This window comes from Mesocricetus auratus, unplaced genomic scaffold, assembly GCF_017639785.1.
Source record: "Mesocricetus auratus isolate SY011 unplaced genomic scaffold, BCM_Maur_2.0 Super-Scaffold_6730, whole genome shotgun sequence".
Lineage (NCBI taxonomy): Eukaryota > Metazoa > Chordata > Mammalia > Rodentia > Cricetidae > Mesocricetus > Mesocricetus auratus.
The window spans coordinates 23,497,235-23,520,185 of record NW_024429184.1 but is presented as its reverse complement, the minus strand read 5'-3'; the positions used below and the strand labels follow the sequence as shown (position 1 = coordinate 23,520,185).

Below are 22,951 nucleotides of genomic sequence, written 5' to 3'. Positions count from 1 at the left end.
TTGATTAGTAACACAGCAGGCAGACTGCCTGTCTTTACCTCACTGCCATGTTTCTAGTGTGTTTGTTCCTCATAACATAAAGAATAAGCTACTTTGTTCTCTCTAACATGCAAGCATAGAATTACACAATTCTTTGACAGAAAACAATACCCAACTATAAAACACAGAAGACTAACACAGAGGTAAAGAAAAGGGATGAAGGATGAGGTTAATGGTACCAAGTAAATATTAAGTAGTTCTTTCAAACTGCTTTTACTGTACTCTGTCCTAGTTTACTTTCTGTTGCTATAATAAAGCATGGGATAGAGCCAACTTGGGGAAGGAAGTGGTTTCTTTCAGTTTATAAGCTTATAGTCCATCACTGAAGGAAGCCAAGGTAGGAACTCAAGCAGGGACCTGGAGGCATGAACTGAAACAAAGAATCATGGAGGAACCCTGCTTGTCTGCACGCTCTCCATGGCTTCCTCTGCTGCCTTTCTTACACAGACCAAGCCACAGATGGCGCTGTCTACAACTGGCTGGGTTCTCCTACATTAGCAAACAAAAAGAAAAGGCCTCTCAGACCTGTCCAGAGGCCAGCCTGATGGCCTCTTCCCACATGTCACATTGACAACTAGACCTAATTATAGGCTTCGTGTCATCCTCACTTCACGCAGCGCTTTCTGAATAATAATGTATTGTCTCTCAATACCAAATTTACTATTATATATACTATTATATATACATGTATAATGATGTGCCCCACCACTGTGTCAGTTAATTTTTTAAAAGACACTGTTGCCGGGTGGTGGTGGCGCACGCCTTTAATCCCAGCACTTGGGAGGCAGAGGCAGGCGGATCTCTGTGAGTTCGAGGCCAGGCTGGACTGACAGCCTCCAAAACAATACAGAGAGACCTTGTCTCATAAAACCAAAAAAAAAAAAAAAAAAGACACTGTTATAAGCACTGCTAACCCATGTTCCTGGACTCCTGCTGTACACATGAGTCATCCCCTTTTCAGGTCATAATAGAGTCCATATTATATAATACTGACTGAGCTTCCTTACTATGAAATGTGAAATGCTTCAAAATCATAATGCGCCAAGCAGGAAATTCATGTGGTAAGTCACAGTAAAAATATGGGAGCACTAAAAGTAATGTACTCTTTTAGCACTCTTTGCATAAAATGCCTATGAGACATGACTGGGTTTGTGTTTAAACTTGGGTCCTACCTCAATAGGTCTCATTCTTCCAAATCCACAATTAGAAACCCTTTTGGCCTGAAGCATTTTAGATAAGAGACAGTCAACCTGCTACCACTTACTCCTCATGAGCTCTTGTTGAATCTACCAGGTTATACTGGAAGCACCTTAGCTGAGGACACTGAGGACCATCTCTACATCTCCTGCTTGGTTCACCATCTGAGCCCATCAAGTTTTATGGGACAGTGACGTTGGTACAATAAGCAGTCAGTATGGGACAGACATCACGAGGGCAGACTGTTCTCTCCAACAACATACCTGGGAGAAGAAGACCGTCGGCTGCAGCAAACGTGTAGCCACAAAACCCACGGTACTGAATTAACAGTTTATCAAAATTTGCTGTTGTCTCTGGAAAAAGCCACTCCTGTTTTCTGAAATCTGGCAAATGCACTCTTTCTTCTAAAATGAAAGAGAACAGGAAATGGTTTTCATCCCTTGAGAAGATGCAATTTCCTAAGCAAATCAGCAGGAGGTCATTCTAAACATTAACTTTTTACCATCTGTACTTTTTCTGATTGACAACATTTCCTGTGACCAGACTGACTGGGGTGGAGCAGTGGGAATACCTCAGGGACGGTCCGAGTCAGTAACTTGCTAGAGCAAATGTGGGATAGAAGTTTGCTCCAGAATCAACAACACAGAGACCTTTCAGAAAAACCTGCTTTGCCGCTGCAGGGAAGCAAACCAAAGCTCTTCTGTCAGGTGTGCAGGGTTCCCTGCTGCCACACATGACGTCACCCAAGGAGATGAGCAGAAAGAGTTAGTTGAACAAGAGGACCTTCTTCATTCAAGATGTCATACGCTTCATACAACTCTAGACAGACAACACTCTTTGAATGCAGCGTTTATATAACTAGACTGTGTCTCAAAATTGTAGAAGACATCTTTTGCTAGTTTGACTTTGATTAAAGGGTATACAATTTTGGTTCCTTTGACTTTTTTCTTAGTTATTTTTATGTTGCATGTATATGTGAGTGGCTACATATGTATGTATGTGCACTGTATGCATGCCGGGTGCTCCAGAGCCCGAAGAGGGTGCTGGAGTCCCGTGGTGCCACAGATGCAGGCCATTACTTGGGTCCTCTGCTACAGCAGCTAGTGAACATCATCCTGCCTGTTCTTTTGACTTTAAAGATAGTTCCTCACACCGGTTGCTTTGCTTACATTGATAACCAGCATGAATAAATAGATAAAAGTGATATATTCATGAAAAACTATTTCCATATTTCTAATACGTCTGATTCTAGTCCCAAACAGCAAACATCCTGTTTTGACCTTGTATCGACAACTAAAAGTAAATCCTAACTTGGAGAAAATAAATGGTTTATGCCCAAGATCTCTAGGAATGATAAGTAGGTATAAATTAAATTCTTTTCAAAGAATATTGGCTCTCTCAGTTCACTAAACAATATCCAAATCAGGCCAGGCATTGATGGCACACGCCTTTAGTCCCAGCACTCGGGAGGCAGAGGCAGTCAGATCTCTGTGAGTTTGAAGCCAGCCTGGTCTACAGAGTGAGTTCCAAGACAGCCTTCAAAGCTACAAAGAGAAACCCTGTCTACAAAAACCAAAAGAAAGAAAGAAAAATAACAATCAAATACTCTGACGGGAAATGGTATGAAATAACATCTCTAAATCTAAGAAGCTGCAGCTTAACTGAACACCCACAATTTAACTTACTTCAAAACTTTTCAATGTCTTTTCATATCTGCTTAGACACGCTGTTGTAATGAAGTTGTACTGAAAGGATTTTAGTGTATCCTATTTAACTTTCGGTTCTTTTTTTTTTCTGGTTTTTCAAGGCAGGGTTTCTCTGTATTGTTTTAGAGCCTGTCCTGGAACTCGGTAGACCAGGCTGGTCTTAAACTCACAGAAGCCCGCCTGCCTCTGCCTCCCGAGTGCTGGAATTAAAGGCATGCGCCACCAACGCCCGGTGCTTTCAGTTCTTATATACTCAAATAATTTAAGAAATGGAGTCTTTGCTATATTCTTACTTTCTATTTTTACCAACATAGACTTTTAAAAAGAAATTAGTGACTCATCTAATTTCATTTTTCTGAAAAAAGGTTGAGTATTAAGTTCTAAACCCTTCTTTGACATTTCTCATGAACTTTAGACTGTTTTTAGCTAAGATAGAAAACACAAAAAGTTGATGAAATGATAGAAAGTTCACTTTAATGTCAACCTTTCTTTAAGAATAAATACATCTTTTAAAGGGCCTAAAATTAGCTCAATTAATTTTATAAGGATAAAATGAATTGGTTCATAAATCTCAACTTGATACTAAGAAGATATGTAGCAAATAAGAGTCTATAAAATAGAGCTTTAGCTGCAATAAATACAGCAAGAATTTTTCTCAGTACATCAATTACAAAACCAGTACTACTGAAATACAAATGCACAAGCACATAAGGCCAAGACATGAAGGACTACAATAAGAATTAATTCCTGGACAGTAAAGTATTCAGTTTCTGTATATTTTCACATTTTTGAGACAGGGTCTCCTATAGCCCAGAGTGGCCTTGAATCTATTGTGCAGCCTAGGCTAGCTTTGAACTCCTGACCCTCCTCTACCAGCTACATGCTAAAACCTAAATGTGTGTTTCCCCATGTCTGTTCTTTTTCTGTATTTTCTATAATCAATACCAGTCTTTCATAATTAAGATGTTTAGTGTTTATCGGAAAGCTACAGAGTAAAGATTTTAAGACAAAAAGAGTGACTTTGAGCTAACGGAGAAAGAAACACGGTTAGTGAGCATTACCCATGTGCTCCTTGAGTCTAGCCATGTCAGTTTTCACAGTGACATCGCCAAGAAGACCTTGGATCACTTTCTCGGGAAAGAGAAGCTCGTGAGTGCCCAGGAAGAGCTCCAGGTTAGTGGTCAAATTACTGAGGACACTAATCAGCACTGTCTCATCCTGAAAGCTTATCCACAGACTTGCCAGGGCAATGAATATAGGCTAAAGAGAGAAAAACACCAAAAACGTAACTGAGTGATCGTCATCCCTGTATTCTTAAAAATAAATATGAGTGGCAAAGAAACTCATTCTGCTATAGCCAAAGTCTTTCGAAGCTAGAGAAGACTCCTGAGTCAGGCAGAGGGAAACCTGGGGTTTCTTTCAAAGGTTTTCATTTGGCATATCTTCTAGAAAGTTACTTACTCAGAAAGTAACCAAACGTATTTGCTCTCTTAAGGAATAGTAACACTTTACCTCAAAAGGCCAAGGAAGAAAATATACTTGAAAATTTTTGTTTACAAACTAAATGATAGCTGATTTCTCTGGCCCAGCCATGAATCAAAAGATGCAGGAAAGCACACATGTGCATCTTATGCACACGGAGAGAGCTGCAGTTAAAGCTTGGGATCAGCCAATACAGTATTTATTCACAGTAGAGATTGACGACTTATAGAACAAAGTCAACCAGGCCTCACATAAGCTGCTTTTTTAAAACCGATGTTGAGAATGACTGCAGAAAGTTACCAGTTTCAAATGTCTATATCCATGTGAAATGCATGTACATGTTACAGTTTCCTTGTTCAGATCAGGTTGCAATGATTTTCTATAAAGTGGTGCTGTTGTTCAGGAAGCGGATGCCTGGTAAACCAAAAAGTTACCTTCCTTTCAGCTAACATGACAGCTGTCACCTCTGTGCCAGGCACAGTTTCTGAGAGACTACGATGAACACATTTTCATTCCCTCCCCACCCTTTTCCTCCCTCCCTCCCACATCCCTCCCTCCCACTCCCTCCCCCTCCCTCCCACCTTCCCCCTCCCTCTTTCTTTCTGCCTTTTCCCCCACCGTGTGTGTGGGAGTGGGAGTGTGCAGAGGCCAGAGGTTGGTGTTGGGCATCTTCCTCAATCTCCCTTTGTCCCACATCTTAAGTTGACATCTCTCACTAAGCCTGAAGCTCACTGATTGGTCAGAAATCCTCCTGGCTCTGCCTACTCAGCACCATACCTGGCTTTTTACATAGGTGCTGGGGATCTGAACTCAGGTGTTTGCGTGGCTGTGTGGCAAGCCTTTTACCAACTGAGCTACCTTCTCAGCTCTGTAAACACGCTTTCAACATTTCAGTGGACTGCTCTGTTGCCATAGATGATACGGTTATCACTACTAGAGATTATCATTTCCTTCCGTAACAACTGCCCTCGTCAGGCAAGCAGCAGGCTTTTGCTAAGACATAACCATGAAGAACAGGACCAACTTGTACAAGACTGTTACATAGTATATGATATTATTCTAATGGAATATATGTATAAAGAATTCTGAACTGACTTATAGGACTCAAAAGGATGCTCAGCCTGAAGGAATTACACCTGCCATGGTGGTCACAGGCCTGTATTCCAGCACGTAGGATGTGGGCACAGGGGATCCACAGTGGAGGACAACTTAGGGTATCCACTGAGCCAAACAGTGAGGTAATGACACAAAAAATACCAGCAAACAACAACAACAACAAGCCCCACGGCCTCGGGAATTAGCTCAGCAGCAGAGCACTTGCCTGGTCTGTACACCACTGGGATCGATCACAGGGGAGAAAAGGAGGACTAGGAGGTAGCTCACAAGCCTGAAAACCCAAGTTCGGTTCCAGGGTCCCACTAAGAAAGTAGAGAAGCAAATGTGAATGTGTTCTCTGGCCTCCATGTGTGCAGTGTGGCATGCCCCTTCGCCATAACAAATAAGACAAAATACATTTCAAACTGTCAGTTACTGAGTGTGCACATGTAATCCCAGCACCCACAGTCAGACGTAGGGGGATATTTGTGAATTTGGGGCCAACCTGGTCTACATAGCAAGTTCCAAGACAGGGCTACATACTGGGATCCTATTTCGAAAAAAAAAAAAAACCAAGGTCAAAGAGGATGACAAATACTTACAAAGACTTGTGATGTTGGGACAGCTGTCTTTGACTTTACTGTCATTTTTAATTGTTCCAGTTGAGCTGCTAAATGTTTTATCATCATTTCCACTTCTTGAGCACAAGTAATTATATCTGACTGTGAAGACAACATCATTTGTACTAATATTTTATAGTTTTGCTATAAATACATGTTGAGCCCTACCTGCTCCCAACCAAGTAACAATGACGTTGTGAGTTCCACTCCCTGCCAAACAGTGTATGAAACAGATGCTCTGAATTAAAAGTGTTGCAAATACACATAGCACTGTTTAATTATAGCATGTTACTAATCATATTACCAAACACTAGAGAAAATCAACAATTATAAACTAACTGCTACAATACAGTTCCACTAAGATCAAACCTAGCTTTGCTGTTTCTGTTTTAATCACCGATCACACGAAGGCAATGTGACTTCCTAAGGTTACCAAAGGCAATCTAACTTCCTAAGGTTACTGCCTTCATGGTCACCTCATCCTTAAGAGACTGCATTACACAGAAAATGCCAGACTTTGTGACCTTAGCTCACCAAAACAGTCTGAAGGAAGATCTCATACTGTCGAATATTATACAACGCTTCCTTTAACATATATGGCTCAAGCTCCTTGATCATGAGTGGGTTCTTGGTTACTTTCTCGAGGATGGCTGTGTAGCGAAATGCCTGGTCTTGGGCAATCTGCAGCTGGGAGTCAATATGCTGTGTGGTGGCTGGGATTGCTTCATGGAGAATAGCTGGCACTGTTTGTCAGGGCATGAGAGTACCGGGGGTGAGAAGAGGATCAAGGAAAAACAGGCCAGAACATAGTTGTATTTTAAACATTAAATTGAGGCAGATTTTCCTTATAGGTTATTTAATAATAAAGCATATTTTTCATGGTCCCACCCCATACAGAAAAAAAACTATCAAAACAAAACCAGTGTCAGAAAAATAAAAAAGTACAATCCAAATCACTTTTCTCACTAAAATATAGAAAATATGGTAGATTGTGGTGTCAAATGGTATTAGTCATGCTCCTTTAGAAAAATCAAGTCCAATTTAAAATGTAGGTATCAACCTCATCTGGACTCCGAAAATAAACAAAGCAGCCCAGCAATGGAAGGCACTCTCTGGTGGGAAACTGATTCTTGTAGTTTTATGTTTACTTAATATGTAGGAACATTTGTCTGCATGTATCTATGAAGCATGTGTGTGCAGAACCAAACCTCAGTCCTCTCTAAGAGCAGCGAACATTAAGCCCACTCTCCAACCCTGGAATTTGACTTTTTATAACAACTCTTAAGATAAAAAATAAACAACAAAGCCCTCATTGGGTTTGGGTGTACCTCAGTGGTTTCCAGCCCCCAAAATGTAGGAGGACAGGCAGGGTAGCTGGCTGGCTTTCCCTGTTGCTAATTAGACCAGTAATCAGTGATTAAGTAAAAGACAGTGATGCCTTATCAATGGGAAGTCTAACACTCACATGATATTACTTCCACCCTTAGATCCTTCCTTCATTAGATATTTCCTAAGCATTTTTCAACTTACAAATAAAGGAAGCACTATGGAACTGGGTGGGTGGTGCAAGTCTTCAATTCCAGCTCTTGGGAGGCTGAGGCAGGTGGATTTCTATGAGCCAGAGGCAAGCCTGATCTACATAGCAAGTTCCAGGCTATCCAAGGCTATACAGTGAGACCCTGCCTAAAAAAATAAAAATGAAGCATTATGTTCTTAACCCCACAGAAGTTGTCTCTGAATTTGCATATCTGCAAATATCTCCTCTTTGGTCTTTTCAACCCATTAATTACACCAACACCAGTTCTCTTTCCTAGGTGATTTTAACTTTTAAATAAGTTTTCCGTCACTGAGTTAAGAGGGTGGCATCTGGGCTGCTCCCTCATTCTAGTCACTGACTCAGTTCCCTACACTAGCTTCATGGTACAGAAAACTTAAGATTTTGCCTCTGGAAGGTTAAGAAGTGAGAGGGTGTTTCTAATGAACAGAACTGCAATTTTTTGTTTGTTTGGTTTTGGTTTTCATTTTTCGAGACAAAGTTTCTCTGTGTAACAGACCAGGCTGGCCTGGAACTCACAAAGATCTGCCTCCTGAGTGTCAGTGGTGTGATGTGTGTGGTCTGCTCCACTGTGAGGTTAAGTCTTAAACACACAGAATGTTCAGGACCAGCCTAAATGTACACTTACAATCGTCAATGCCTTCTCCTCCTTTCCCACAGTCTCTGTTAAATAACCGAATTCCAGTAACAATCATGGTGAGCTCCTTGAGCTGGCGTTCTTTGTCCTTTTTACTAAGAGTCAGAAACGTCCCCAGCTCCGCCTGAGGAAAAACACTCTGCAGAGCAGCTGCAATAGATCACCAGAAAAACACAAGGATGGGACAAACGTCAGAACTTAGATGCAAAGCTTAGATGTAAAACTTAGACATAAAGGCATGTGCCTCTCTAGTGTTACCTATACGATTTATGATACCTGTTAAAGCACTCATAGCAAGTTACCAAATACCAGGGCTAGGTGACTGAAAACAATGCTATTGCTTCATGTCTCTGTCCTTATTAACAATCAATTGGTAAAAAAAAATCTTTCTAATTAAAAGGCTCTGAGTAGAAAAATCTATACTTTAAAATAAGAATGGAAAAACGTAACAGGAAGGCTGGATAGCTTTCCTAGCCCTGCATTATATCTTGTTTTTGTTTTTGTCAGGGGAGGGGGCTCCATGTGTCAGGCTGGCCTTGAACTCCTGATTCTCCTGCGTTCCACCTCCCAAGTGCTGGGGATTACAGACAGACTCACCAGGCCTAGCTCCATCCTCATTATACTATAAACTGGATGAGCATTTCCTGAGAATACAAGGTCCTAATCAGATGACAGACTTGATGCCTTCCACCTATATGGGTCATTCCTATCCAGCTGTCTCAATCACCCCATGAACCCAGTGCCCTTAACAATGCTGATAATGACCCACTAGTGGGTGGAATAGGTCACCAGGTATGCACTACCTCTAGAAAAAGGAAAATGAGCACTATTTCACTGGCTAGAAACACTACTCAAAGTTCCCAATCGAAACACAGCGTGAAAGGTATCTGACAGTTAACTTAAGACTTAAGTGGGTGTCTTTGTAGGAGTGCATACCATGTGAGCTCCAGTGCCCTTGGAGGCCAGAAGAGTGTTGGATCTGTGAGCTGCCTGACATTGGTGCTGGGAATTGAACCCAGGTCCTCTGGAAGATCAGCAAACATTCTTAAACAGGGAGCCATCTCTCCAGCCTATAAGGTTGTTGTTTTTTTCCTAAGTTGCTTTTGTTATTGTTGTTGTTTTTCAAGACTGGGTTTCTCAGTGTAGCCCTGGCTGTCCTGGAACTCACTGTGTATACCAGGCTGGTCTTGAACTCACAGAGATTTGCCTGCCTCTGCCTCCCAAGTGCTGGGATTAAAGGCATGTGTTACCACTGCCTAACCTTAGTTGCTTTTTTTAAATTATTATTATTTTTTTAGTTAGAACAGAAAATAATGGGTTTCACCATGACATTTTCAGGTTGCATGACAGTACTTTGGTCATATTCACACCCCCATTTCCTTCCCTTCTCCTCTCTCCACTCCTGCTCCCCTCACACAGTTTCCTTCCTGAATTGGTGGCATACATGCATTGATTCCATGTATGAGAGAAAACATGGAAACTTTGTCCTCCTGATGCCCTCCCTTGCCTCCCCTTTGACTCTTTCTTCTCTCCTCACAGTCCCCCTTCTACATACATACATACATACATACATACATACATACATACATATATACATACATAAATATTTCTAGGAACCTGCTTAGTGTGAACTTCTTATGGGTGCTGACTTGATTTCAGATGAAAAGCAACTTCAGTCTTTAGCATGTTTTATAAAATACAATGGCAGGGACTGAGGAGATGGCTCGGTGTGTCCTTGCCACATGAGTGTGATGACCAGAGTTTGTATCCCCAGGACCCCTATAGGCCAATCCTCGGCAAGTGTGGCAGCCCGACCTGTAATCTCAGAATTATAGAAGGGGACCCTGGAGATCCCTTGGGCAAGCCGGCTAGCTAGACTGGCCAAAACTGGATGGAGAGTTCTGGGTTCAGTGAGAGACCCTGCCTTAGTAAATACAGTGGACAACATGTTAACCTCTGGCCTTCACATGTACAGGCACACATGTGCACACATCCCTGCCCACACGAAGGCGCAAACACATGCACATAAATGCAATGGGCATATGGGCTCACTTATGGAATGGAAATCGTTCCTGTGTTTTACCTGTTGCCTCTCTGACGATCTTGATGTCCGTGGGGGATCCAAGCCCAGACCGCAGTAGCACATAACTGACGATTTTTCTGTAGAGACTCTCCAGTTCTTCTCTAGTGCATGCTCTGTTGTCTGTAATTTCTCTGCTAACGGCACTTAATCTGGACTCCAAGACCCGATGATGTTCCTCAAGAAACTCCTCTAAAATTAGCAAAAAACAGTATTTCCCATCTTCAGGACTTAGACTTCCCCTCAGATAAGGACTAGACAAAAACTGGTTAGTGTGTTGCAATTTTATGAAAACAAAAGCCCCTGCCAGCCTAGCTTCAGTACTGAGTTAAATCCCCAAACTCTGACTTCTTCAGGTGGAATGATGAAATGAAAGAGTGGTCAGCAAGAAGCCAAAAACAAAAATCTAGCAGGAAACATTACAGCAATTTCAATGGAGTATTCTGTCAAAACATACATGTAAACACACATAAATATGTTAACATATGTAGTACAATATTAAATGTGTAGCCTATATATTCTTCTTCAATCATACTCATTTTAGTTCTAGGTAAAGGTCTTCTGATTGATGTTACTGATAATACAATATTGCATTGTCTTAGGGTTTCTATTTCTCAATAAACACCACGACCAAAAACCAATTAGGGAGGAAAGGGCTTATTCGGCTTACACCCCACAGTCTGTCATGAGGGAAGCCAGGGCAGGGACCTGAGGCGGGAACTGAAGGGCCACAGTGGAATGCTGCTCGCTGGCTTGCTCCCACGGCTTTGCTCAACCTGCTTGCTGGTTCAGTCCAGGGATGGTACTACCCGCAATACGCTGGACCCTCCCACATCCATCATTAATCGGGAAAACAGCCTGATCTGCCTGCAGGTCAACATGATACAGTCATTTTCTCAATTGAGGTTCCTCTCTCTCTCTCTCTCCAATGACCCTTGCTAATGCTAAGGTGACAAAAACAAACTTGCCAGCGAGATTTTTTTCTACCTGTGTCATGCTGTGGCTGGAGACTACCTTTACAGCTGTAACAATTTGTGTAACTAAGTAAGCTCTCCCAACCACAATTCAACAATGCAACATTCATCTCTACAATTTCACCACAAAAGCAACTGAGAACTTTTACAAACTGAAAAAAAAAAGCAGGAATTAAGTTTCTCTGATTTCATGGTTATGTTTTGCTTTGAAATTCCATTGCTTTTAAGCAAAACTGTAAGAGATATTATTTTATATATTATCATAACTGAACATCTACTACACAGAAAGAAGAAAAATAAAATCACAAAATGGTTAGTAATGATTGCATTACAAAAATAGTTTATTTCCCCTCCACCATTTCCAATATATCTTTGATGTATACTTTAAGTATAAATATAAGATATAAATAATAAATATAATAAAATATGTTCTAAAGCTAAATTTCCCACAATTTACTTACTTTGGATTAGCTATGTAATTTAAATATTATAAAATAATAAATCAAGAATAGGAAAATCTAAAAATTAAGAATTTTAACTTCAATGGTTTAGTTTCTAATTGTTATATATTAGTGCCATAAAGGTTAAAAATGATAAACTTGGAAACATAATTTTGTGAGCACACAGTTTTAAATTGACTTTTAGCATTCATAAAGGAAACTGGCATTTTTCTCATTTGAATTTCCAACCCTATTATATTCTGAAATATGGTGAATTATTTCTCAGAAGTCATATACTAAAGTGTTGGTATCCAGTCTACTCTAGTACTAGGAGACAGTGGGACCTTGAAGGAATCCAATGGGAGGTGACTGGGTCACTGCAAGTGTGCCCTTTGGGGAACCCCTGTCTCATCTTCTTTTTTGCATGTCAATCATGAGGTAAAGTGGTATCTCAGACTCACATTTCTGCCACAATGTGCCTCCATGGCCCAAAAACAACAGGGCCAACACAGCATGCGATGCTATCTTGCTTGTACAAATAAAGTCTGTCTGAAGGGCAGAGAATGGAGCTTGCCATTAGCTAACCATAGAGGTCTGGAGGTCTGTACAGTCAGTCAGACAGGAAGGAGATGGCTGGGCAGAGAGAGGATATAGGCAGGCTGAAACAGGATGCTTGTCTGCTAAGATGCTAAGGAGGAAAGATGTGGCTGTGGCTTGCTCCTTCTCTCTGATCTCTCATCATTTTCCTCAATATCTGACTCCAGCTTCTTATTATTTAGACAAATTAAGAACTCCATTTACAACAACATGTACTAAAATAGCTAAAATTGGGCTCAAACAAACTTTTTCTTGTGTAAACTGATTGTCTCAGGAATTTTATTAATAATAGCAAAGACTGCCTAACAGATCAAAGGTGAAAACTATCAAGAGACTGACAAAAATTAATTCCTTAAACAATTAAATCTGTTGTCAACCAAATTAACCTTTCTTACATACAATACAATATTTTAAAAGCCCTTTTAAAATATATGAAAATAGATATGCATGTTACCTCGACTTGTGTAATTCATATCAAAGTAGACTTGCATCTTAATGGTGTCCAGGGATGGATTTTTACTATCCAATAATCGAGTCACACAAAGCTAGAAGAGAACATCGTATGAATGATTCCCCTACATTTTCTAGAACGCTCAAGAGCTTTGTTTGAGTTTTGGATTTTGAGTTTGTTCTCAAACTCACTATGTAGCCAAGGACAATCTTGAACATATGATCCTCCTGCCCTCACCTGCCTCCCCACTGCTCCAACCACCACACCTAGTTTTACACAGTGAATGCCTGGGTATCCAACACAGGGCCGTATGCATGCCAGGCAAGCAGTCTATCTACTGAAGGATACTTCTCTAACTTATTTTGAAAAAGAAAAGAAAATGAGCAGAGCATGATGGTATTTTCCTGAAATGCCAGCATCTCACCACTCAGGAACAGCAGAAGGAGGATCTACACAAGCATCAGGCCAGCCAGAACTACAAAAGGAAAGCCTGAGAGAGAAACAGAGAGACAGAAACAGAGAGAGACAGAGAGACAGGGACAGACAGAGAGACAGAGACAGAGAGACAGAGACAGACAGAGAGGCAGAGACAGAGAGACAGAGACAGAAAGACAGAGACAGAGACAGAGACAGAGAGACAGAGAGACAGAAACAGAGAGAGAGACAGAGACACAGAGAGAAACATCACAGCAGTGATCCTGATGTTTAGGCAACAACCTCTTTTATTGTCATTTTTCCTTCCTTACGGACATTGCGGTTTACAATTTACTCAATCAACATAGTAAGTTCTTTCCCGGGTCTAATTGAAGGCAAGAAGCCTGATGTTTTGGTGAGTTTAAGCTGTTGAAATGTGAGTATATATTCCACAAAGCTTGTACTCTATCCCAGAAATCCTGTTTAGTATTTGGGACTGATTACTGATGGTGGAGGTCACATTTGATAAAACACTGCTTCAGTTACCCTCAGCTCCTCACAAAATTTCTCCGGATCTACCTTCTGTTTCTGAATTTCCTCTGCTTCCTCTCCCCCACCACACCCATAAATGATGCATGTCCTTCCTCTGCCTCTCTACACTTGGATGATCACCCTGAGCATCTCCTTCCTTCTCACCTGGCCTCCCTGGCCTCCTCTCACCCAGTCTCCGCCCTTCACACACCTTGGCCTTCACAAACTGTTGTTGGAAGGCACACAGCAGCAGCATCACTCTCAATCCATCTCCCAACCCCCATCCCAGTCCTGCTCTCCTGTGAGTGTGCAGAGGACAAGACTAATCAGTCAGTCTGTGCACCTAGATCCTCAAGTGGGAGAGTGATCTCACAGGGGACTTGACAAATCAAAAGGTGGTTTTATCCAACGGCTTTCAATTGAGAAGGGCAGGATGCAATTATTGTTGTTAAGATCACCATATACTGTGAGAAGTTGTGCATATATCGTACTAAAAGTACACGAAATGTAAGGCTTTCCTACTCAGCTGAGTTAGGGAGAAAAAACTCAAACCTCTTTGATGGGGAAGTCTGTGTGTATGTCAATAAAGCACTGTTGGCCAATAGGGAAGCAAGATAGGTGGGACTAGGAGTCAAGGAGGATTCTGGGAAAGAGAAACACAGGGAGACATCATGTAGCCACCACAGAAGAAACAGGTCCAGACCCTTTCTCCGGTAAGAGATTAACAATTATGGATTAAATACTTAAGTCAGAGATAGCCAGTAAGAAACCAAGCAAACAGCCAACAGCTTCATAAATAATACAGTGTCCTGTGAGTCATTTTGGGGTTCAGACAACGCGGCAGGGCCCAGGCGGGGAAGGCTACACTCTACACCTCTCCCTAGGTCATTCCTTGAATCTCTTCCATAACTTCCTGTAGTTTCTGAGTGACTACACAGTCATTTCCCTTTTCCTAAGAACAGCATTTATACCACACTAAAGTCAACCAAGGCCAGCTCTAGCCTGTCCTGTGGGCTCATGGAGTCTCTGTGGCATCATTCTGATCAGACCCCCCCCTACACACACACAAGCTCCAGGTTTCCAAATCTCTTTCCTCACCCTTACCACATCTGCAGACAGACCTACTGTCTCTCCTTCAGGTAGTGAGAGAAGGTGGGGGCTAGTGAAATGTTCCCCTGCCATTTCTGAGAGTCAATAAAGCATCTATATACAGGTTTAGTAAGTTCACTTCTTGTCCTTTGAGTGAAGAAAGGAAACAAATTCATGAAGGCCAGAACAGAAAGCAATGTTGAACTTTTGGGAAATACAGAGGAAGCAAGACACTGAACATGACAGATGTCTGAAATTCTCACCTTCTTGTTAAGAGAAGCTTTTTCTTTGAGAGGAGCCTTCCCGCCCGCCTGGTTCCAGATCCACATCAGTCCCAAATAAACACACAAGAGGCTATATTCATTATGAAGCTGTTGGCCTTGCTTGTCTCTTACTGGCTAGCTCTGCTTTAAGTAATTACCCCATAATTGTTAATCTAAGTATGTCTCTTACCGGAGAATAGTTCCGGGCTTCCTACCCATGCGGTTACATCTCGAACTCTCTTGTGTTTCTCCTTCCCAGAATCCTCCTGGACTCCTAGCCCCACCTATCTAGATTCCTATAGGCTCAACAGTACTTTATTGACAAATAACAGGACTTCCCCCAACACCCTCTTTTGTTCTAAAAGTCTGTTTTCAGGCAGACTTACTTTCTTGGTAAGATTATTTTTGCTTTGCTTTTAACATACTTACATGGAATCCAGTGTATGGATCTTAATGCAGAACTACTTAACTCCATGGTACAGATACATTAAAGAGCACTTGTTGATAGTCTCAATGCATGAAGAGCAGGGTCTCACCAGAGCACTGGGCAGATGATGTTAGCCCTGACACCTGAGCCCACCCTTCCTACTAACACAGAACCACAAGGGTGCCTTATGTGTCCTAGGGCCACTTCTGTGTCATTTGACCAGTAAATATAACCATACGGTAAAACTTCAGAGAGACTCTTATTTTTTGGATAGTGACAACAAATCTTTCTGGAACAACTATTACTCCCTTTGTCTTTTCCCTTCTTCCATCATGAGGTATGGCAATTACTCTGTGACATGGAGGAAAGTTAAAGATTAGAGCCAAGGAAGCCAGGAATAACCTGTGTACCTCCAGGCTTGGTTCTATCCGAAAGTAATCCTCCACTTATTTATACCACCTCTTGGTGTTTCTTTATAACATTGCTGAAGACAATGATGAACAACACAAATATTGTAATCAAAACTGAAAGTAAATAATCCCAAGCACGGGGACTGTTGATCGATCACCTTAACAAGCTTCTGCACATCACTTTTGATGAGGGTCCTATCCATGTTGAAGCCATTGCTTGGATCCAGGACAACAGCTTTCACCTAGAAACAGAGGATGCCAAGTATTTATTTCTTATAATGAAATCCACTTCCATTTTAGACAACTGCCTTGATGTTCCGCAAGTCTTCTTATCACACCACTCACTAGGGCTTTCATTAAAGTCTAGAGATAGAAAGCAATGAACATCAAACTTGAATAGGAGCTACAAAATTACATACCAAAGAGGCTGAAAGCAATGGTTACAGTTATGGAGTAGGAAACTATGGTGTATCTTATGTTTTCATTGTATGCTGTTACCCAAACCAAGAACACAGAAATTAAAGCAATGAGTAACTTTTACAGTATATATTTGAACAAAAACATATGTTAAAACATCACAGCAGAATATTATCGAGGTTTCTAAGCTTCACGGGATCTCCCAAATCAGTCATTGTCAGTCTACAACACACTTTATAGACTTGGAAAAGATATTTTTCACTAACTCATCTGATGATCTCAATATGTTTTCAACTAGAGCATTCAGGAAAGCTCCCAAGAATTTTAAAGAAAAACACTTGATATCACATTTAAAATTTTTTGATAAAACAGTAATTTGCAAAATTAATCACTCTTACCATAAAAGCAACCACTGTTTCAGAAGCAATCTCTCCATGAGCTGCACATTCTTGTCCTATTTCACGTATAATATTCTTTATAACACTTTCTGCTTGAGTGGGAGGCATTGTGGCTAAATAAAGCAATAATTTTTTTTAGTAATTTCACTTATGTATTTTCCACTTTAGATTCCATTAATAGATCTGGAATAACCATAATGTCTACTGAATTATTTCTGTTTAATTATGATCTAGTTCCTTCCTTTTTCCATTTTAAATGACTTTATTAAAGACAGAGTAACTGGGATTTCCCCTTATTTAAATGATGCCACCATCAAAAATATATATCGTAACATTTAAAAGAAATTAGCCGGGTATGATGGAACATGCATTTAATCCCAGTACTCGGAAGGCAAACAAAGGCAGATTGCTATGAGTTTAAGTCTAGCCTAGCCTACATAGTGAGTCAGGGTTACAGAGTGAGACCCTGCTTCAGAAACAAAATACAAAACAGAAAAAAATTAAAAAGCTTAACAGAATTTGGGAGAAAAAAAAAGGAAAAAAAACTACCCCTTATCTATGTAGGCAGCAAGAATACAGCTTGTAAAAGAAAATGCTTATGAGTGCATTCTCTAGAGACCTTTCACAACTGTAGTATAATTTCATAACTGTGAGAAGATTCTTTTCTCGGATTAATACATCCTTGGGAAATGGACTCTAACAAAAGCATAAAAAGCAAACAATGAAAACTTAAAGTTATGAACCTCAAAAAAATAACGGCTAAAATTTCATCTATTATAAACTAGGAAAGAGTGGTAATCTTAAATCAGGGCTCCCGATTTTCCCCTATCAGTTAACACAAGGAACGTGCAAGTAAAAAGAAGCAAAGTCAGGAGCGCTCTGAGGGGGTCGACAAAGTAGCCTTAGGCGGTTTGTATGGGAAACCAGATAGCCTGGAGTTCATCAGCGTCCAACCGCTTCTACCCGACAGACAAGCATCTCTTTGGAAGCCAGTTTGCTCATCCGAAAAAAAAGATGGGTTATCACCTTCTCCTGTGGTTAGAAGAGTTCGCGACTTGGCCCTAGCACCCTAGCAACGCACTTGTGGGAGTGTCTGAGACCTGTGGGCCACACAACCGGGGTTGAGCCCGCTCCTTCCGGCGCGCTCACGCAGAGCTGGAGCCGACCACCCATCCCTGTCTGTTACCAACCACCAGCACCAGCTTCTCAGCGGTCGGACGTCCGTCTCCTCTCCGGGTACACCCTCCGTTTAAGGGCCCGGAGTTCCCAGGGCGCTGGCCTCAGCCGGAACGCCAGCCGGCCGCCGCTCTCCCGGCCAGCCCCAGAGCCCTAGCAGAGGACCGACGCGTAACCGTGGAGACCGAACAGGACGCCAGAAGCTGGGGGCGGGGCCGGGCCGGGCCGTGGGGTGGGACCAGAGGGTGGGGCGGGAGGAGAGCCCTGACCCGCTGCTGACGTGGAGCCTTGAGCAGACAGGTGTGGGGCTCCCCCCTCAGTTTCCCAAGAGACAAAGCAAAAGAACTCAAGTCGTTTTCACTCCACCTCAGTATTAAGGCAATGAAACACGAGTTCTGAAACAAATGTTCCTGTTAACTTGCTAATGTGGAAGCATGGGAAAAATGCATCAGTTGAAAAGAATGAGAAAACCTAGGGTTCTTGGAGTTATCAGTGTTTATAGTTTTGGGATTTTGTGTTTTGTTTTTATTCCTTCAAATGAATGCTTTCATTTCTCTTGCTCAAAGGAAGTCTGTATGCTGGTGTTCCAAAATGCAAAATTAAACTTTTCATTCGGGAAGTGTATTCAAACCAGATGTGGCGATGCAGTTCTGCAGTTACAGACATTGGGATGCTGAGACAGAAAATTGCAGTTTTAAGACACCCTACACTGTATGGTGAGACTCTGCCCCTAGCACCCAGAAGATACAAGTATGGAGAGCTCCGTATTTGGAATTGGGAATAACCATTTTTTGTTTGTTTGTTTGAGAGAAGGTCACACTATGTAGTCTTGGATGATCTGGAACTGGACTTGTAGACCAGGCTGGTCTTGAATTCACAGAGATCTACCTACCCCAGTCCCCCAAGCACTGGTCAGATGCCACCATGCGAGGTCAATGATGGTAATTTTGATTCTTAAAAAATATATTTGTTGCAGGGTTAGAAATGTGGCTCAGAGGTTATGAGCACTGGCTGCATTTCCAGAGGACTGGGTTTGACTCCCAGCAACCACAAGGCAGCTCACAACTGTCTGTGATTCCAGTTCTAGGGCAGCCAATTCCCTCTTCTGGCTTCTCCCTGTTCTGGGTGCCAGGCACGTGGGAGGTCCACAGACATACACCCTGGCATAACACCCGTACCCATGAAATGAAATAATAATACTTTTTAAAGTTTCCGGCGCTTCTTGGATGGACATAATAAACGGTATTTTTTATTATTTCTAGTTATGAGGAGCACATGCTACCACACACCGGTGAGGGCCACAAACAACTTGCAGCCCTCTGCTACCCAGTTTGTTCTCAGGTTTTTATTTTTTGTTTTTGTTTGTTTGTTTTCCCACATGCCTTTACTGGCTGAGACATCCTAACAAACTGTTCTTTATTGTTACTTTGTTGCTGGGATGCTCACTGTGACCATCAGTAATTTGGGAAAGAACGAGTTTAGTTAGCTTTTCTTTCCAGCCGAGGGAAGTAAAGGCGGGAACCTGGAGCAGAACCCGTGGAGGAGCGCTGCTTACTGGTTTGCTCACTAACTCATGCTTAGCTAGATTTCTTTTTTTACTATTTTAACTTTTATTTATGCATTTATTTAATGTGTGTGCATGTGTCTGTTAGAGGTTCCCATAGAGGCCAGAAGAGGACATCAGATCCTATGCAGACAGAATTACAGGCACTTATTTGTAAGCCACTTGACATGGATGCTTTGATCTCAACTATTATCTTCGCGACTGAGTATCAAGTGCTTTAGTAGCTAAGCCTTCTCCCCAGCCCCACAGCCAGCTTTCTTATACAGCCCAAACCCACCTGCTTAGGGTCAGGGCCACCCACAAGGGGCTCTGCCCTTCCACATCAAACATCAACAATAGCCAGGCAGGAAGTATAGTAAGGGCCACCAGAGGAGGAGAATGCTGGAAAGAGGAAGGCAGAGAGGAGCTGCCAAAGAGATGCCATGTAGCTGCCAAAGGAGTAAGATGTTGAAGCATTACGGGTAAGCCATAGGAAGGGAGAGGGGAAGGGAGAGGGGAGCTACCCAATGACACTTCCCACATGTACAATGACAGAGTCTCTGTCCCTCCTGGTCCCACAGCTGTTTAGACCCAAATAAACACACAGAGGCTTATATTAATTATAAACTGGCCAATGACTCAGGCTTCTTATTGGCTAGCTCTCTCTTAATTATTAACCCATTTCTATTAAACTATGTATTGACACAAGGCTGTGGCTTACAACTGCATACCCCTAAATACAACTCTGTAAATCAAGAATCTTGCAGGATTCAAGATGCTGACATTTTATTAGACCAGATGGATCAAGAAAGACTCAACAGTGTAGATAAGTCCAGTGGCATATATGAGATTTATCTGTAGATGTTGGCCACAAACCAACTACTTTTGTTTAGAGCATTAAGGTGAGAGGTATGGCTCGCCGGCATGTCTCTATTCAGTAAAAGCCATCCATCCATCATCCATCCATCCATCCATCCATCCATCCATCCATCCATCCATCCATCCATCCTGACAGTACTGAATGCCTATAAATATTTGTCTGGGAACACAGACTAGACATGTGGGATATGCATTTTGTTTCCAGATAATGCAATTTGGTTCTAAATAGCAGGAATGTCACTGGGGAGCCTGAATGAAGGGACAAAGTACAGAGCCACGTGTCTGTGATCACTGACACAGATGCCAAACTTGCTTGTCATTGCTGCCAGACCTATGTTGGAGACCAAGATTCATGTCTGAAGTTGATCAAAAAGGTGTTCACTAATTCATACTAAATCCCTTGTTAATGTGTTTGTTTTTACTTTCTTCATTGTTTTCTTTTTCGAAACAAGGTTTTCTGTGTAGCCCTGGCTATCCTGGAACTTGCTCTGTAGACCAAGTTGGCCTCGAACTCACAGAGATCTGTCTATTTTTATTTTTTTATATTTTAATAAGAACTGTTTCTTACTCTGATGGCACACTTTACTTACCTGGCTTTACTTTTCGGAGACAGATGGTCCCTGCCTGTAGAGACTCTAGCATTCTCCGTTAGTTCTTGTGATTATGTCATTCATCCAAAGCACAGGTACCCAGAGTCAGTAATTACTGAGAATAGATGAAACGTTTACTCCAATTGAACACACTTTTCCTGATACATTAACTTTAACACACCCATCATCTCTATTTCATGGTAGAACTAGCCTGTCAAAAACTCTTCCATAAGTAGACATGAGTGGTAGATCAAGGCCCCATAATCTGTGTAGTCTGCAAGTTAAATCCCGTCTTTGCCTGTTTTTGTACAACTTAAATGTGAGCAGCTTTCTGGCCACAGTGACAAAATGTCTGAGAAAAGAAACAAAAGGCTCATGGTTTCAGAGGTTTCAGTCAATGGTAACTTGGCCCCATTGATCCTGAGGCCCAGGACAAGTTTTATGGGATTTTTTTTTTCTGGACAAGACATGGATGTTGCTCTCATCAACTCTCAACAATATGGCTGCCTGGTTTTTCCCCGCCAGTCGCCTGGGCTCTGCCGAGTTGTAGTCCCCAAATAACACACAAGACGCTGTATTAATTATGAAGCTACTGGCCTTGCTTGTTTCTTACTGGCTAGCTCTGACTTAAGTAATTACCCTATAATTGTTAATCTAAGTATTTCTCTTACCGGAGAAAAGTTTCCGGGCTTCTTATCCCTATGGCAGTTACATCTTGACTCCCTGTGTTTCTCCTACCTAGAGTCCTCCTGGACTCCTAGTCCCACCTATCTTGTTTCCCTATTGGCCAACAGTGCTTTATTGACATATACACAGGACTTCCCCATCAGCTGCCTGCATAAAACCTGCAAAGACCACACCAAGATACAAGCCAGCATGGATAGAGGACAACTTTATATGGTCCAATCCCTACATGAAAGCTACAGACAGTCAAACGGGGCTCATAAAGAAATGAGTCCCTGGTAGGTCATCTGCTCCAAAATGGTCAGCCCTAAACATATGTACATATGAGCAACACTAAATAGGTGTATGTAAGACAATAATTATAGAGGAGATCATGAACTTGAGAGACAGAGGACAGAAGTAGTTGGATGGGGAGAGAGGAAAGGTAGAAATGATTTAAATACAGTACTCATGTACAAATTTCTAAATATATTAAAAACTTCAACTTAAAACGTTAGCTGGCACTCTGTGAGTTCGAGGCCACCCTGGTTTACAAAGCTACACAGAGAAACCTTGTCTCGAAAAAAAAAAACTAAAACAAAAAATAATGTTAGTTTGTGGTGGGCGGGGTTTTAGAGAAGTCCTACAAGCCCAGGTGCTCTTTCACTTTAATTTAGTGATTGTTGACATCAGTGGTCCAGACCATCGCAGGCCATGTGTCAGGCACAGAGGACTCTTCATCCCTAACTTGTATAGATACTTTGCTTGGAATCCTCTCTGAGTTATTTATATGCAAGGCCGAGAAATTCAAATTTGCTGAAAATTGATGTTTTGCTAACTAGACATTAGTCTCTGTATTGCAGGTTACACTCCACAACGCAAACGATCTAAGAACACACTCCTTTACCTATTTTCAACTGCAGCACATGTGAGTGTGGTTACACATCTGATGCAGAAACAAATCAGGCCAGGTACAGAAGTGCGTTTCGACTTCCTCGAAGTACTGTTTTCCCTTCCTCTCTCTACAGGTAGAGGCAGTGCCTTGGAATACGCTTTTGAATACATTGGTTTTCCATGAACATGTTTACAGCACAGAAAAGCAGAGGGAGAGATGAGAGCAAAGGCCAACGAGACCTGAGAATGTCTGAAAATGCCACATGAAATTCATTACTTTGAAAAATGACATAAAAGAAGAAAACAGAAATCGATAACTTTTATGATAATTTAAAAAGTCAATTAAAATTCTTACAAACAAATGGTACTCTGAACAAATGTCAA

The 22,951-nt window shown here is 41.6% G+C and overlaps 2 protein-coding genes and 1 long non-coding RNA gene across 5 annotated transcripts in view; 2 read left to right on the top strand and 1 right to left on the bottom strand.

Moving 5' to 3' along the window:
- Rars2 (arginyl-tRNA synthetase 2, mitochondrial) overlaps positions 1-2,173 on the top strand; it is an 86,046-nt gene extending 83,873 nt beyond the window's left edge. The window contains exon 16 of the mRNA XM_040740402.1: positions 1,333-2,173. Coding sequence (XP_040596336.1) covers positions 1,333-1,353 — 21 coding nt within the window. The 3' untranslated portion in view covers positions 1,354-2,173. The remainder of the gene's footprint in view (positions 1-1,332) is intronic.
- Positions 1-18,192, bottom strand: part of Cfap206 (cilia and flagella associated protein 206) — a 33,161-nt gene extending 14,969 nt beyond the window's left edge. Inside the window, exons 1-10 of one of the 3 annotated variants that reach the window (XM_040740381.1) lie at positions 18,009-18,192; positions 16,823-16,935; positions 16,166-16,249; positions 12,877-12,967; positions 10,415-10,603; positions 8,323-8,481; positions 6,674-6,882; positions 6,122-6,241; positions 4,004-4,202; positions 1,500-1,640 (exon numbers count right to left, since the gene is read on the bottom strand). In XM_040740381.1, the coding sequence (XP_040596315.1) occupies positions 1,500-1,640; positions 4,004-4,202; positions 6,122-6,241; positions 6,674-6,882; positions 8,323-8,481; positions 10,415-10,603; positions 12,877-12,967; positions 16,166-16,249; positions 16,823-16,930 (1,300 nt within the window). In that variant the 5' untranslated portion in view covers positions 16,931-16,935; positions 18,009-18,192. The other 2 variants (XM_005080827.4, XM_040740370.1) reach the window with 2 other exon arrangements.
- Positions 18,193-18,832: 640 nt separating this feature from the next.
- On the top strand, positions 18,833-22,929 carry LOC121138944. Its single transcript, XR_005875808.1, has 2 exons — positions 18,833-18,939; positions 22,702-22,929. It is a non-coding gene; the product is annotated as an uncharacterized LOC121138944 (long non-coding RNA).
- The last annotated feature ends 22 nt before the right edge of the window (positions 22,930-22,951 follow it).